We start from the raw sequence: 16772 nt of genomic DNA, 5'->3' as shown, positions 1-16772 counted from the left end.
TACATGCCCATACTAAGGAGGGACTAATAAGCCTCATAATGAATCAGGAGCCAGCATTTACGTAGGACAAAGAAACAAGCCAATCAAAAATAAGGGCGGGGGATTGAGCGAAGCTTCTCTCCGAACCTTACAGAACTACCACAGATCTCCGCACAGCAGCAACTGCACGCTGGCTCAGGATCGACCTTTTAAAGGACTCTACTCGTTCCAGAGGAATACTTTTTCCTTCCCAGTCCCGCTATCATAACAAAGGTTTATCATTTGTTAACAAGCAGACCCAGTTCAGCCTTGAATATTGAACAAGATCCAATCAAGCGCTGTAGGGCCAGCGGTGTCCTGGCCATCAAAATCGCATCATCTGCATAGAAGAGAGCAGGCCGCGATAATCCACCTGCTGATGGAACATCTCTGCACTGCGCGGTCTAAACTTCATTACAGTTATTGGTGTACAAGGAAAAAAGAATGAGGGCAAGGACACACCCCTGTCGCACCCCCTTTTCAATTTTAAATATTTCCGAAATTCCTCCTGTTTACCAAACCAGACTACTGCCACAGTCTCTCCGTATGTCTCCCTAATAAAAAGAATTATGGAGTTGTCCACGCCCATCGACTCCAAAACAACCCACAATTTTGAGTGGTTTACGTAGTCGAAGGCCGTGGACAAGTCCACAAAAGCCAGATAAAACTGGCCCTTTTTTGCACAAACATATTTTGCTGCAGTAAGGGTGAATTTTGTCCGTGGTCGATCGTTCCCCTCCTCTTTCTAAACCCGTATTGTGTCTCAGCTAAAACATTATTAACAAATTCCCACTCCTCCAGTCTATTTAGGAGCAATCTCCCCATTAGTTTGGCAGCGATATCCAGCAGGGCGATTGGGCGGTAATTTGCGGGATTCAAGGGATCTCCCTTCTTATATATAGGGATAATCACGGATTGTTTCCAAGATACCAGGGGTCCCACTTTGGAAACTATTAAAAACTTGGGTCAAGAGCAGGCTATTGAGAGAGTGCAAGCTCAATTTCCTCTAATGAGAATTCCATCCCCAGATGGGCAGTCATCAAGTCCTAAGGTTTGTTATAGCCCTATCCTTCTCTACATTAAAAATGCTCTGGAAGTGAGACCCCCAGGTCGATTGATCTAAATGAATATCAAGAGAGGGGCCGCCCTGATCCTGCCAAAAAGGGGCATTTACCACCCTCCAAAATGCCTTGCTATCTTTACTCCTCGAAGCCTCACACAAATGTACCCATGCTTCATCCCGTAAATCCTTTTTTCTCACTGCCCTACCTGTCTCATAGTGCGCTCATAGCTTCCATTTCAAATCTTTGTTTCTGGGACTTGTTTTAAGAGCAGTGTGAAGTTCTTTGGAGGCCTTTGAGAAATGTGTCTCAATCCCCTTATCGTCAATGGAGTGTTTCTTGTAGTTGGATGCAAAAGATTCGAATTTCTACATGTTTACTAAATGCTATTACTACTTGATGACTATCAGTGTTGGTGTCTAAGCAGGATTCACTGTCAGGTAACACCTCCTTTGCAACCTTTGGGAGGAAGGAAATAGGGTTAATTTTCTCTCAGTTAAGAGTACATCCATTTTCTTACTCAGAATTGGTTTTGGGGTAAATATAGAGCTTGACTTAGCAGAAAGAGGCCAAACAAAACAAAAAAAGAAGGAAAGCATGATCACTGAACTCTGTCAACTCGGCTATGGAGGACTTAATACATCTCTTAAAATTAGTCTGAATAATTGTACAATCAGATGTCGAGGTAACTCCTGTCATTTGAAAGGTGGGGAGGGGTTGACCAGTCATGGGGTGATACAGGTTTATTATTACTAGGTCCTAAGTTAATGAAACACTTTGAAATGTTTCCGTAGTTATGATGCATAAAATGGACTAGCAATGAATCATTAGTGTCAGTCACCCCACAAATACATTGTTCCGAATTGGGGCTACAGTAAACATGAAAATCCTGAGCTCAAATAAAAAAAATTGAACTTGATTGGTATGTTAACAGAGTTTCCAATATTCCTGCCAACTCATCTGTCACCTGTGTAGAATTCTTAAAATTATTATTATAAAAATAAATGCGTAACAAATCAATTTTCCCAAAACCTTCAGCCACGATAACATGAAAATGGGGCGAGTTATTGATAAAGGTCACCTTACCTAGGGTGATCGTGTTTGCTACAATTCTGAGTAAACCCCCTTTAGATCTGCCTGCTGCTGATGGAACTGCTGGAGTAACAAAGGAGCTGTAGCCGTTTATAGACAGACTGCTCTGTCCAATTTTCCTTAAAGCAGATAGTATCAGAATTCTTAAACACTTTATGCAAATTTTGATTATCCTTTTTGTTTTCATAGCCCGCTATATTCCTAGAGAGAAACTTTATATCACTTAGGGACTCCTGCGGTACTGGTGAGATGGATGATGTAGGGTCTATTGGTAAGGATGTAATACTGCTTAGTGGATCTAAAATAACCAACTGAACCCTCTCCACGGGTACCAAACCAGAAACCATTTGAAAATCGTTATAAAGAACAGACTGAGGAGGCAAATAATTTAGTGGAAAGATCAGTCAATCACATGCCTCCATATCGTCCAACAATGGGTACCTGTTTGATAGGGCAAGGGCATCAAAAGCCACCTGCACAGGCTTATGACCAGTTCTCACTAGAGAAAGGACCTGAGTGAGTACGGTGGAACTACATACTGGTGCGGACCTATAAAAAAAGCCAAACGAGACTGCATAAATCTGAGAATGGAGTGAAGGGGCAACCGGTAAACTCCCTAATGGGTCTCTCACTAGCCATTCATTATCAAAGGTTAAAATAACCAGTCATTATTGGTTGTTTTTACATCAGACCCAATTCATTGCGTTCTTTTGGCCATTATCAAATGATTTTGGATGAGATGACCGTGATTAGAGTTTTGAGTCATCCAGTGTCTTGCCTTGGCCATCAGCGGAAGTGAAGATTTTCTAAGATTGGGACGTAATAAAGGCACGTTGACTAAAATTTGAACATAGTGACAAGCTGCAGGAGGGAAGTTCATGTATTGTTGATTTGGTTTGCTATGGGCCTGAGTAGACAGGAGATTTACCATAACCTGTGGTCTTGATAAGTCGTGTGATTGCCCCTTACGCATAGAATCTTATATGGTCACCTGCGGTGGGCAACACCTAGGGACCAAATCTACATGGCCTGGACCTATAGGATCCCTGCTGGGGGCCAACTGATTTTCAACACAAGGATGACCAATAGAAGTAGAGGGTGATTTATCTAACTCACGACCAAGGATCATGTTTTCACAATTAAAACGCAAATTATAACTTTCACAATTATAGTTTTTTAAGAGTTTTACAGACATCAGAGGGGATGACCTTAAGTGCAATCTATAGAATCTAAACGGGCATAGATTGGTTGCAAAAGTTGTTTAAAGTTATCAAGAAGATCACACCAATATGAGGGAAATGTAGTCTCTGAAAGTTGCTGGCTATTCATACATGTGGAACTCGCTGGTATAGCGGCCTTTCTGATCTTGTTGGCAGGTCACATAGAGGGCAGTATCGCATAACCTCTTTTTCATTTACCATTTACGGAGGTAGCGTCAGTCGGTTTCCCACTAAATGTAGAGGCAGGCTGGGAATGTTCGGGGGTTGGTCAGAGACTGCCGGCAATTCTGGAAGAGAAACCCCATATAGTTTCTTTACACTGCCTTTATTTGGAGAAACAACTTGATTAGATGACTGCCCTGTCCCTGACCCCAACGAAATTCTCTTTTCTGAAAGTACGATTTATCGATGTTGCCTTGGCCAGAAAGGTATCTAAAGAGGTAACTGTTACCGCCTCTGTTGCTCTCAGCTTTTTCTTGCCCAAGGTGGGCCTGTAACGGGGGAGTGTAGAAGTTAGAGGGGGGGCCCAGCCCAGCCTCCTCCGGGCTCTGACGGGCATGGATGGGTCTTCCCTTGGCCCAGGCGAGGCCCATGCAGAAGTACCACTCTGCTGCCTTTAAGCATCTGCAGGTGCCGGAAGTGTGATGCTCTGTGCGGTGGAGCCTGGGGCCTGTAGTCCGTGCCCCGGCTCTGCTCCGATGCGGCCCTCACAGCGGGACCTCACTGCTGCCTTTAAGCGCCTCCACACACGGGAAGAGTGACGCGGCATGCGGTGGAGCCTGGGGACTGTATTCAGTGCCCCGGCCCTGCTCCAATGCGTCTCCAGGGAATCTCTAATAGAATGCTCTACCTTGCACTCACTTCAATTGTCCAACTTGAGCATATTTGGAGACTTGAATCTTCATCTTGATCTAATCAACAATAAAGAAATCCAGGACTTTACTAATGACCTGGCCACTTTCTAATTAGCTCAGTTAGTAAAACATTCAACTATGAGGCCGGCCATCAGCTGAACCCTGTTTTTTACAACCTGGCCACCCTTCAAATTGCTTCCCCTATTCCAGTGACCTGGTCAAACCATTATTTGGTGCCTATGACTATTGATAAACCTAGCATTGGAAAACCATTACCGGTAACCCCACAATGAGAAAGTTGTGGCATAAACTAGACCCATCTGCCTTTTCAAGGTTTATCAATAGGAGTGTGCCTCTATTAGACTCCAATATAGAACGAGCGGAGACTTCCTCCAAAGCATGGAAATCTGCTCTATTGTGAACAACCTGATTAAACCCACCTCCGCTCCTGGATTAGCGGAAGCTTCTAACAGCCACTGCAGCAGGCTTGGTCAATGATCTTTATCTTTACTTTAACAGGGGTGAGGAAACAGTCAAACCTTTCTCTCTTGACACAGGGGCCTACCACTCGCAATGGGCTCCCTTGGACCAATTGGCTCTACATGACGCAGATTCTATTTCCACCTTAATGCGTCAAGTGAAATCTCGATCTCCAGATGACCCATTTAAACCTGATTATATTTTGAAATTTCAGGAGAGCGTCACACCCATATTTCTAGAATTAGCCAAGCTCACGCTGAGCACAGAAGTATCAATATGGAAACACGCACAGTGATCCTTCACTAAATGCCACTCAGCCAGAAAACTATTGAACCATTTCTCTTCTGTCATTTCCATCCAAGGATGTGGAGAAACATGTAAACAATCTCCTAACCAAAATATTAGAACAATATCAAATATTAGATTGTTCTCAAAATGGATTTGGATCATCCGGCACCAAAACTGCTTTTTTAACAGTTACCAAATCCCTTTGCAGTACGGCAGATGCTGGCAAATCCCAGGCTCTGATACTCCTGTGGCTGTCTCACATGCAATAATATTAACTCGCCTCATTGACCTGGGGGTACAGAGCAAAGGTCTGGCCTGGTTTACCTCCTTTTTAAAGGAGTGGTCCTTTTCAAGTTATACCCCCCTTTCATCTCATCACAAAGACGACTGGCTCCTGCCATCTCCCAGGGTTTGGAGCTCAGTCCTACCCTTTTAATATTCACATCAGACCTCTGGTTAAGGTAGTTAATTCCCTTGAAATCTCACCAGTGTTGTATGCAGACGACACTCAGCTAATTATTTCCCTGTTAGCAGAGTTGACCAGCGGTTGTTTCAAATATAGAAACTGTCTAACAGCGGTGATGGCATGGATGCACAACAACTGTTTAAAACCTAACTCCTGCTGGGCAGGCATACCCATCTTTGGACTGATCAATGATGTCCAGAAATACTATGTACCCGTCAAACTTAAATTGGTGGTAGAAAACCTTGGGGTATGGATGGATAGCTCTTCATCCTTGGAAACCCGAAGTCAAGATTCTAGCAGGGCAACTGTTTTGGCATCCTAAGGAACCTCAAGACAATTATAGGATACTTTTCCTGGCAATCCTGCCAACTGATTGTACAATCCCTTGTCATTTTGCTCCTGGACTATTGCAAATATCTCTATTTGGGCTCAAAGAAATGTGTTCTGAACCGATTCAGCTTTGTTTCCCAACTTTTGAGCAAGTTCCATTGGCTACCTATTGGAAAGCTTTCAAAGTTCAAAGCCTTATCCATCTCCCACAAAATCCATGCAGCAAGGAGAACCCATCCTAGCTGCCTGGATGCAATTTTACATGCCCTCCAGAACACTACGCTCTGCCAATCTAAACAAGGCCCTCATCCCTCGTCACAGCAGAGTCAGAACAGGAGGTTGCTCCTTCCATGTCTTAGCTCTGACCCTATGGAATTCTATGCCTCCTAACCTTAGATAGAGTCAATATCACTTACTGATCCGGAAACAGTGGAAGACCCGGTTCTTCTCCATCTAGGCTGACGATTTTGCCTCTCTGCGGCTGTGTTTCATCGGATCCATTAATGTCCCTTGCTGATATTGTCTCACCTACTACACCAAGGAGCTTAGGGGATTACAGGAACAGGTCGTCCCCCTCTCTGAATACGCGCAACAACACAGGACCTGTTCCTTTTGGTGCTACAGTTGTGCCTAGTCAAACCCTCCTATATTCCTTTCAGGATTGGGCAATAGCCTGCCTTTCAGGCCATTTAATTTTCTAGACCAGGTTCACCACTTTCAGATTATTCATTAAAAAGAGAGTGCACTGTTTATCCATATATCTCTGTAACTTTCTCCCCACCCTGCTGCCTGCCGCGACAACGCCCGGTTCCAGCTTTACACACGAGACTGACGGGAGAAGCTCGCAGCAAAATTATCCACAATAAGGGATACAGACATTGCCAGAATGGAGGTATAGGTATGCCTTCCACAGTAGGTGATACGGAACACCAGTGAATGGGTGCAGGGCGAAACGACAGACCTAAGCCCCGAAGAAGTTGCCGTAAGTCTTTCCAATTGGCAACGAAACATGTCAGCGTTTTAATTACGAGTAAACTCGCAGCCAAGAATAAAGTCGAGAGGGCCAGCGAGTTATAACTAATTTTTTAACTTTCACTTAAGCGGTGTGGCATTACCTGTGTCACTCCCCTTCACTTTGTTGGGTCCAGCCTTGCTGTGTACCAAACTTGATGCACCTGCAGGTACTGTTGCCCGAGCACCCTCACTAGTTCTTTTTCTTTCACACTTCACAATTTCTGTTTGAGTGGTTTACGCTAATGATGAGAACCTAGGCGGCAGGCGAGTACCTTCCTGCAGAGCCTCCATGGTGTTACTCCCTTGAGGCGACACCACTCTTTTCCGCACTATTTTTGTGTTCCAGCCTTGTTCCTCTTCCTTTCTTCTTACTCTAGTCTGTCAGCAGGGTGGGGAGAAATTTACAGAGATATATGGATAAACAGTGCACTCTCTTTTTAATGAATAATCTGAAAGTGGTGAACCTGGTCTAGAAAATTAAATAGCCTGAAAGGCAGGCTATTGCCCAATCCTGAAAGGAATATAGGAGGGTTTGACTAGGCACAACTGTAGCACCAAAAGGAACAGGTCCTGTGTTGTTGCGAGTGATATTGTCTCACACCCGGACCCTCACCTTCCCCTCAAGGCAGGCAGTCTCCAGGTGTTGTGCTATCTAAGGCTCGGCTCTCTTCTTGTAAAGGGTCAAAGTGGTAACACCCCTGCAGCAAGTGCTTCTTTCAGCCGCAGGAATAAGATATAGTGCACACCAATACCCAGCCCAGTAAAGGCCTGAAACAGACCGAAAAAGGAGCATGTACCTACATGTTCGCCTCCTCTGTTTGTACCTCATTAGTAGCTACCTGTGCACTTCCTCCGTTTGTATGTCCCGGGCGAGCCTCTTTAATGACGCTTGTGATCCTGGTACTGCCAAGCATGGCCGTTTGTCTATCAGATCATTACCTGATGTCTGCTGTGTGCATCGAGTCACTCCTCTGCTTTAGCTGTGAGTGAACCCTGCTGAGGGAGTACGCAGACATAAGGGAGTATGGAAGGCGATGAACAGAGAGTAAGGTGAAGCTGATTTCAAGAAATGCCCAAAGGTGTAAATGCTGCACTCCCCCTCAAGCAACAGACATCTTGTCCCACTCTGCCAACGCTCCATCCACCCACAGAGTAGCATGCTGGCACCAAACGGAAAACATTAAGTTAGATGCCATGGTAAGGTATAAAAAGACAAAAAGCAGACATGTATTGACAGCAGAGATATCACAGGTATATTACAGGTTGTGATGGAATCTCTATAATCAATGCTGCAATCTTCCCACAAATGCTTGAACCAACCCCAGGAAAGTGGCAAAGATAACTTAACAAACAGAAAAGTAAAGACAGGAGTTGGAACTTCAGCTGCTCGAGTGTGAACAGGAAAGTATTGTCAAGAAGAGAGTGAATGGAGCTTAATTTCTTATATACTTCCTGGAGCGTTACCTTTATTATATACTTCCTGAAGAGTTTTGTTTGTGATATGGTTCTTGAAAGGGTTACTGTTGTTATACACTTCCTAAAACTGAAGTGACTGCAGCACATCCTGATCCATCTCTTTTTCCACAATCTCTTCTTGTTTAAATGAAATCTTGCCATGTTGCATCTTCGTAAAGCTGTACCTCTAGCGAGTGGGCACTCCATGTGTGCTCTTTCTGTACTAAGTTACTCTGTGAACACTGGAAAATCACCTTCTTTTCTGAAGTAAGTAAGAGTTACATGTTCAATGAAAGATTTAGTTAAATATCTTTGTATGGTGAAATATCTCTTGGTAACTTTCATAAATGGTAAAGAAGAGATATCTTTTACAACTAGTTAAATATTGTGTATTCACATTCTCTTACATTTTCATTTAGTGATTTTAAATCTCTTTACATCCAATAGGAAACCTGGCTTGAATGCACAAAGGATCGTGAATAATGACAGTAATCGTGCAATTCTGAAAAAAGTGGTAAAAAAAAGGAGCTCCAATATTCAGGAAAAGATCTGCACAGTCAGAGACTGAGGAACCTGAACATACACCGATAGATCCTGGAAGAAGCAGTCAAGGGCATATCAGTGGATGCACGCAACAGGACTAAGAAATGACCTTTAGAAAATTAAGGAAACAACACTGACAAACCACCTCCTGTAGAAACAGGCCTGCACCACCAGCTGTGATCATGTGTTTGGTAAAAGGTGGATACAGCATTGCTCTGCTTCCTGTAATGATGGCAGACCACCATTCAGCGTGCTAGGTGTATTATAAACTCTTTCTGGCCACATGAGCACGAGAAAAACACAAGGTAGTGGAGCCAGACAACTGAAGGGTAATAGAAAGAGAGGGTCTTTGATCTACAACAGACTGTGCTAATTTGCATCGACCAGAAGGAAGACTAATCTTTACCCGTAACACACAAAACTATTTTGCAATCTAAAGACATACCCACCTACAAAGAATCTTTACTTGCCAAAATAATAATATATGTAGTTGGTGAGTCTTGTATTTCATTGTGAAATCTGAAATCAACCATCCCAAAATACCACACACACACCGGGAATGTTAGAATAGTGCTTTATCAACCATGTTAGCTCCTCAGGAAATGCTCTCATGGGATGCAGACATTTATAAACCCGACCCACAGACACTAACCAAGAAAGAAAAATCATACACATGCAGCAAGAGCTTTAGTTTGTCATCGCTACTAAAGAACCATAAGGAAACACACACAGGAGAAGCAACGTGCAATTGCAATGAATGTATGAAGAACTTTAGTCAGTTAAAATTCCTAAAAGATAATCAGCGAACACATACAGGGGAAAAATTATACCATTGCAATGAATGTGCGAAGAACTTCAGTCTGTTATCACAACTCCAAACACATCAGCGAACACACACTGGGGAAAAACCGTACCATTGCACTGAATGTTTGAAGAAATTTAGTCAGTTATTAGACCTCCAAGTACATAAACAAACACACACAGGGGAAAAACCATACCATTGCAATGAATGTGGAAGTAGTTTTAGTCATTCCTCAACTCTCAGGAGTCATCAGCAAACACACAAACGGGAAAAGCCATTCCAGTGCAGTGAATGTGGAAAGAGCTTTAGTCAGTTATCAACTCTCCAATCACATCAGCGAACACACACAGGGGAAAAACGATTCCAGTGCTATGAATGTGGAAGTGGTTTTAGTGATTCCTCAAATCTCAGGAGTCATCAGCGAACACACACAGGGGAAAAACCATTCCATTGCAATGAATGTGGAAGTCGTTTTAGTTATTCCTCAAATCTCAGGAGTCATCAGCGAACACACACAGGGGAAAAACCATTCCAGTGCAGTGAATGTGGAAGTAGTTTTAGTCATTCCTCAACTCTCAGGAGTCATCAGCAAAAACACAAACGGGAAAAGCCATTCCAGTGCAATGAATGTGGAAAGAGCTTTACTAGGTCATCAGACCTACAAAAACATAATCGAACACACACAGGGGAAAAACCATTCCAGTGCATTGAATGTATGAAGAGCTTTAGTCAGTTATCAACTCTCCAATCACATCAGCGAACACACACAGGGGAAAAACCATTCCAGTGCTATGAATGTGGAAGTAGTTTTAGTGATTCCTCAAATCTCAGGAGTCATCAGCGAACACACACAGGGGAAAAACCATTCCATTGCAATGAATGTGGAAGTCGTTTTAGTTATTCCTCAAATCTCAGGAGTCATCAGCGAACACACACAGGGGAAAAACCATTCCAGTGCAGTGAATGTGGAAGTAGTTTTAGTCATTTCTCAACTCTCAGGAGTCATCAGCAAACACACAAACGGGAAAAGCCATTCCAGTGCAATGAATGTGGAAAGAGCTTTAGTAGGTCATCAGACCTACAAAAACATAATCGAACACACACTGGGGAAAAACCATTCCAGTGCTATGAATGTGGAAGTAGTTTTAGTGATTCCTCAAATCTCAGGAGTCATCAGCGAACACACACAGGGGAAAAACCATTCCATTGCAATGAATGTGGAAGTCGGTTTAGTGATTCCTCAAATCTCAGGAGTCATCAGCGAACACACACAGGGGAAAAACCATTCCAGTGCAGTGAATGTGGAAGTAGTTTTAGTACTTCCTCAAATCTCAGGAGTCATCAGCGAACACACACTGGGGGAAAGCCATTCCATTGCAGTGAATGTTTGAAGAGCTTCAGTCAGTTATCACAACTCCAAACACATCAGCGAACACATACTGGGGAAAAACCATACCATTGCAATGAATGTGGAAGTAGTTTTAGTGATTCCTCAACTCTCAGGAGTCATCAGCGAACACACACAGGCGAAAAGCCATTCCAGTGCAATGAATGTGGAAAGAGCTTTGGTAGGTCATCAGACCTAAAAAAACATAATCGAACACACACTGGGGAAAAACCATTCCAGTGCATTGAATGTATGAAGAGCTTTAGCCAGTCAACAACTCTCCAATCACATCAGCGAACACACACAGGGGAAAAACCATTCCAGTGCTATGAATGTGGAAGTAGTTTTAGTGATTCCTCAAATCTCAGGAGTCATCAGCGAACACACACAGGGGAAAAACCATTCCATTGCAATGAATGTGGAAGTCGTTTTAGTGATTCCTCAAATCTCAGGAGTCATCAGCGAACACACACAGGGGAAAAACCATTCCAGTGCAGTGAATGTGTAAAGAGCTTCAGTCTGTTATCACTTCTCCAATTACATCAGCGAACACATACTGGGGAAAAACCATACCATTGCAATGAATGTGGAAGTAGTTTTAGTCATTCCTCAACTCTCAGGAGTCATCAGCGAACACACACAGGGGAAAAACCATTCCAGTGCAGTGAATGTGTGAAGAGCTTCAGTCGGTCATCAGACCTACAAAAACATAATCGAACACACACTGGGGAAAAACCATTCCAGTGCAGTGAATGTGTGAAGAAATTCAGTCAGTTATCAACCCTCCGGATCCACCAGCGAACACACACGGGAAAAACCATACCATTGCACTGAATGTGTGAAGAGCTTCAGTGGGTTGGCAACCCTCCGGAGCCACCAGCGAACACACACGGGGGAAAAAACCACACCACCCAGCCAGTGAGGAACATCAACAAGAATGCTCTTCAGCACATTAATCCTTATATATAACACACTCCAGAGGTTTGCTCCAGGGTCAAACTCACTTTACTTTCACGTTAACAGCAACAAGTTCTAAACTGGAGAATCTATATTTAGGAACAAGGGGTTTATACTTCCATTAGTGGCATAATACATTTGAAACCCAATACTTTATAGATCTGTATTAATGATACATAACCAAACACCACCCATGTATGGACATCCAAGAGCCTTTAAAAACAACACTACAGAGGTGTGTACCAGGATTTACTTTAACATTAATATGAACTAAATTATGATACAGCAAGAACAATCATGATGCTATGAAATGTACACAATGATGACTAGATGTTACATGTTAATAAGAAATTTATGTTTTTAGACGTAATAAAACAACAAATGTATTTGAATTCATGGTATTTGACTGCTGAGTGTATATAAGGCGATCTTAGATGTGATTTATTGCCTAAACTTTAAAGATAATTTGTGATGTCAGCAAGAAGCCTAGTTTATTTGGTAATAGAGGGGTCAAATCTCGATAGCATGACTGCTTTCAGCAGGGAGTCTGGTGCAGGTGGTATCAGAGGGGACTAGTCTCACCCGTGTGCCTTCTCTCAGAGTGAGAAGCGGTTCTTTGCTTGAGATGGTTCTACCTCTCCTTCTGTGTTAATGAAGAGAGAAGTGCTACCAGTAATACTGAGTTCTGGGATTCACGGCTGTTTTGGGAACTTAATTCAGTCTTTTTTACCCAATCAATACCTGATTTATTTAGGAAAGCTAAAATATGTCTGTATCTTGGCAGTCCACTTGTTAATAATCCATAAAAATACCACGGGGATTTAAACATGAATTTGGCAAATACAAATTTTTCTTTTTTTTTAAAGGTTCTTATATAGCACTGCTTCATCTAATAATGTCTGATGGGTTTTCTTCGAGCCCTTCGAGAAGTTTTCCATTGACAGACTCAATGGGATTTCCGATGAAAGGCTGACAATCTGTCCAACTCTAAACAAGGATGGTGGGTGGGCCTTTGGTTTGGCTGGTGTAACGCTTTGTTGCATTTTTGATATAGTGCCCTAAATCCAACCCGCCTTTCTTTAGTGATTTTTCTATTTTGAGTTACATTTGAAGACTGTCCTGCTTATTTATAGTTTGACAGGGGTCCATGGTCTGCCAGAGGAACAGGCGTAACAACCTCCACTACCCCTGTGTCTTCAAGGAGCAACAGGAGCTCCTCTAAAAGCATCTAAAGTTTGCTGAGTCGTTGCCATTTTTCACACGGTTGCACAACAGACTTTTTGGTTTTACTCCTTAAGTGAGAGTTTGCTTTTTGTAAAACCAATAAATCATGTACTTGATACACTGAGAGCTTTCTACAAGGGAGTCTAGGTCATTTTTCATAGATTTTTCCTGTTTGATACAACCAGTCTTTTGTTATGTTCCTGAAGAAAAACAAGTAGGTCAGAATGCCTACCATAAGTAGGGCGGACTGTCTGATGTACTTACACCAACAGCCCCATGTATGTCGGTCATTGTTGTGAGGGTTCCTGAGGTTCTGACCTCTGTTCAAACAGAGGAGTACAGTGATAGCTTCGTCTCACCAACCTCCAAAATTCTCCAATATATTTTTATAATCCTTTTAATACTATTTGCTAATGGATTATACATGAGAACCACGGCCATGCTTTCTTCTCTTACTCATGCATACGAGTGCAGGAGGTTGTCTCTATGATGCTTGGCCTCTTCTTCGACTGCTTTAGTCCTTCTGGGGTAACCTCTTCCACCAATGTATCCTTCAAGGATTCCTGTTGTTTCATTAAAGAGCGTTATTAGAAACAGTTTCTCCAAATTTGTAAAACTGTTGACAGTTACTGACATACCAAGAGAAGTTGTCTTTATTTCCTGCTGACAGGAGAAGCGCTCTTGATGGCTTGCTAATGAATGTAGACTAAGGGCGCTCTTTTTTCTTCCTGACTCGTGATTTGAACAAGCCTTGAAAAGGTGTGACTCGCTAGCCCCACTATCACCATTCGCAGAAGAAAAAATAGTAACAAATTGTTTTTGATACTTCGTTAGCAGAATCAAGATTTACACACCCTGCCAGTGTGGAAATAAGTAACATGTTTGTGCGGGTATGTAATGATTGTCGTGGGGTAGGGGGTTATGAGTCTTAAGAGGAATGAGGTACAGTCAAAACGAACTTGCTGTGCAATCGTTGGGATTTATTTGTATAAGTTCTAGGGCAAACAACAACTAAAAAGTCTCGTAGGACTGACAACAAAAGAAAGTCTATCTGCGGGCTCCTTCTCGTCTTTCTCTGCAGAAGTCCCCGGGTTGGGTCCAGCGGAAGGTCTTCTGACTTCGTAGACGCTCCCCAAAACAAAAAGAAAGAAAGAATACGCCGGGTTACTGGCGTGACCGATAACAAGTATTGGCATGAGGGGGGGGGAAGGCGTGAAGGGGATCACCAGGGACCACAACCGTTCGGTGCTCTTTGGACCCGTGAAAGTGGTGGCGTTTGCAGAGTCACTCCCGTCCCGTGACCACCCAGCCGCCCTCTACCCGCTCCCTCCCTCCGTGAAAAACACTCCCCGTACCTTACGGAGCCACACTTCTCCTGTTGAAGTGTGGCTGGGCGGAGCGTGGTTCCGTTGGCCTCCCGGCTTCTCCTGCGGCGACCTGGTGGCTGGTCCTACTCCTGTCTCCGAGGACGGCAATCCGGTATCCTCCCGTGTAATGGCGAACTCCTGATATGCTTCCTCCTCTGTTGGCGCGTTCGCGCCGTTCCCGTCCAGCTGTCGCGGTATCAGCGCCGCCGATGTCTCTGATTGGATATATGGGGAGGACGTCACTGATGGTGCTCTGTCTTCCGGGTAAGCCCAGGCTGCCTTAAAGGGAGCGTGGCCATCCTGCACTCGCCGAGGCGGAAAGGAAGAGGGACATTGGTCAGTATCTGACTCGTGGCAGGTAGGGACCCCCTGACAGGGTACCACAACTTTTATATTAAAAGCACAAGCTGTTTTGTTTACATGCTTGTATTTAAAAGATGTTGCTACTACAAAAGCCCCGGCTTATAATAGTGAGATGTTCAACGTAATTTAATCAGGGAGGTAGAGAAATACCAAGCTGGAAAAAAATAAACGCGGTTCAAAATGACTGCCATAAAATAATCTTCATCTCAGACATGCTGTTCTCCACCTTTAGTAGGGACATTTCCCTACTTACATTGTTAAAGTAAATTGCAGTTCATTGATTGACAATGCGGGTTCCGCGCTCTGCATTGCACCCGTGCTAGCTAGAATCTGCTGGCTTCGGCATCTGGAGCCGCATGAAGAGGAGAAAGAGGCGGACTTGCTTGCAGGAGCCACTCGAGTGAGCAACCCAAGCCAGCGAACACGGTGAGGAATTCATTTTACTTGTTTAATTTTCTTGAGTAAATCTGCTTCTATCTACCGCCGACGCTCGCAGCTTGCCATTTCTTTGACTGCCCTCACCTGTTCTTGGTTGGATTTTGGTCTAGAGCCTGGGTCTGGCACTTGGAGCTGATTTGTGAGGATCACAAGAAGCAAGGAAGAGGGCGGCCACCAATAGCTGATGGCTTTTGAGCGAGAGCACGTGTGGACCGCGGAGGTGGCCCGACTAGGTTCCGGTGCAGCCTATGATCTCATCTAGTGAACCCGTCTCGTTCGGTCAGTATAACACAACAGTGTGGATTTGCTGCAGACTTCCTATGGGGCTCTTGTGGATTGATCTGGATTACTGAAGGGAAATTAAGAACGCATTGAGCTCTTTGAAGTCTAGGCCCCCTTCCAAAATGTGCCCAGACCTAAGGTCTTTGAAAGGAGTTTTGTACCCTGTACGAGGTTAGGGGAACTATGCAATCAGGCAAGGAGAGGACACCTTTTCCCCCCATTAAGAGGGAAAAAAACAACACCAACCCTCAACATCTCTAAATAAAATGGAAGTAAAACTATCCGGGAAAAATCAGTTGTTAATATCCCCAATGATACGTATATTTGGGAACCCAAAGAATACTCCAAATAAGTTTGAATTCACGAAGGACCCAATGGGAGCCATGTTAACTATACAACCAAATTCATGTAAACTACAAACTCCACTGAAACCGCTGAGTGAGGCAAGAATAACAAGATCAAATCAAGGATTAGGTGCGCCTGACCAATATGAGGGGATCAAATTCCTAAAATAAAGGAAGAATCGGCCAATCAATGGGGGCAAATAACTGATTTGGAAATGTTAACTGTCCCCTTAACCTCACATTTGCAGCCCGGGGACTTAAGTTCATCTGAATTATTGTCGGGAGTTGCTCAACAGTTATTGTCATCATGTGCACCACTTCCAATTGAAGTGTCAGTAAAAATTAAAAATGTAAACTCTTGCGTGGAACCTATGCCCTTAACTCAAACAAACCAGGTATATCAAAGTAGCCCCATTATAGGGGTTGATCCGCAAAAAACTATTGGAACCAATAACTTATCACAATCTCTTCAAATAAATACTAATATAATTTTGAACAATATGAAACAAAAAAGGAGACTGGAGAGTCATAAGCTGGGTAATGGAAATCAAGATAATTGGCCCGATTATATTTTGAAATCAGACAATCTGCAGTTTTGGAGAACACCCTACCAAAATAATGATCATAACAGCAAGTTGCAACATGCACAATTAAATAGAAAAGAGGAAGAACAACCAAGCCCCTTTTGTGAGAATAATAAACAGCACCCTATGGAAAGCAGACAAGTAGCCTCTAGAAATTGGGACTCAGGGCAATCTGGGACCTTCTTTTCAAAAATTTGCAACTG

General features: G+C 43.4%; 1 protein-coding gene across 1 annotated transcript in view; it reads left to right on the top strand.

The window, feature by feature from the left end:
* LOC144806364 (uncharacterized) overlaps nt 1-16772 on the top strand; it is a 223479-nt gene that overhangs the window by 78966 nt on the left and 127741 nt on the right. The window contains exon 2 of the mRNA XM_078672738.1: nt 8726-11766. Coding sequence (XP_078528864.1) covers nt 9406-11766 — 2361 coding nt within the window. The 5' untranslated portion in view covers nt 8726-9405. The remainder of the gene's footprint in view (nt 1-8725; nt 11767-16772) is intronic.

The sequence above is a fragment of the Lissotriton helveticus genome, chromosome 1_2, assembly GCF_964261635.1.
Source record: "Lissotriton helveticus chromosome 1_2, aLisHel1.1, whole genome shotgun sequence".
In the NCBI taxonomy this organism is placed as follows: Eukaryota; Metazoa; Chordata; class Amphibia; order Caudata; family Salamandridae; genus Lissotriton; species Lissotriton helveticus.
Note: the sequence above shows the minus strand (reverse complement) of the source record. Positions and strands in the feature narration are given on the sequence as shown.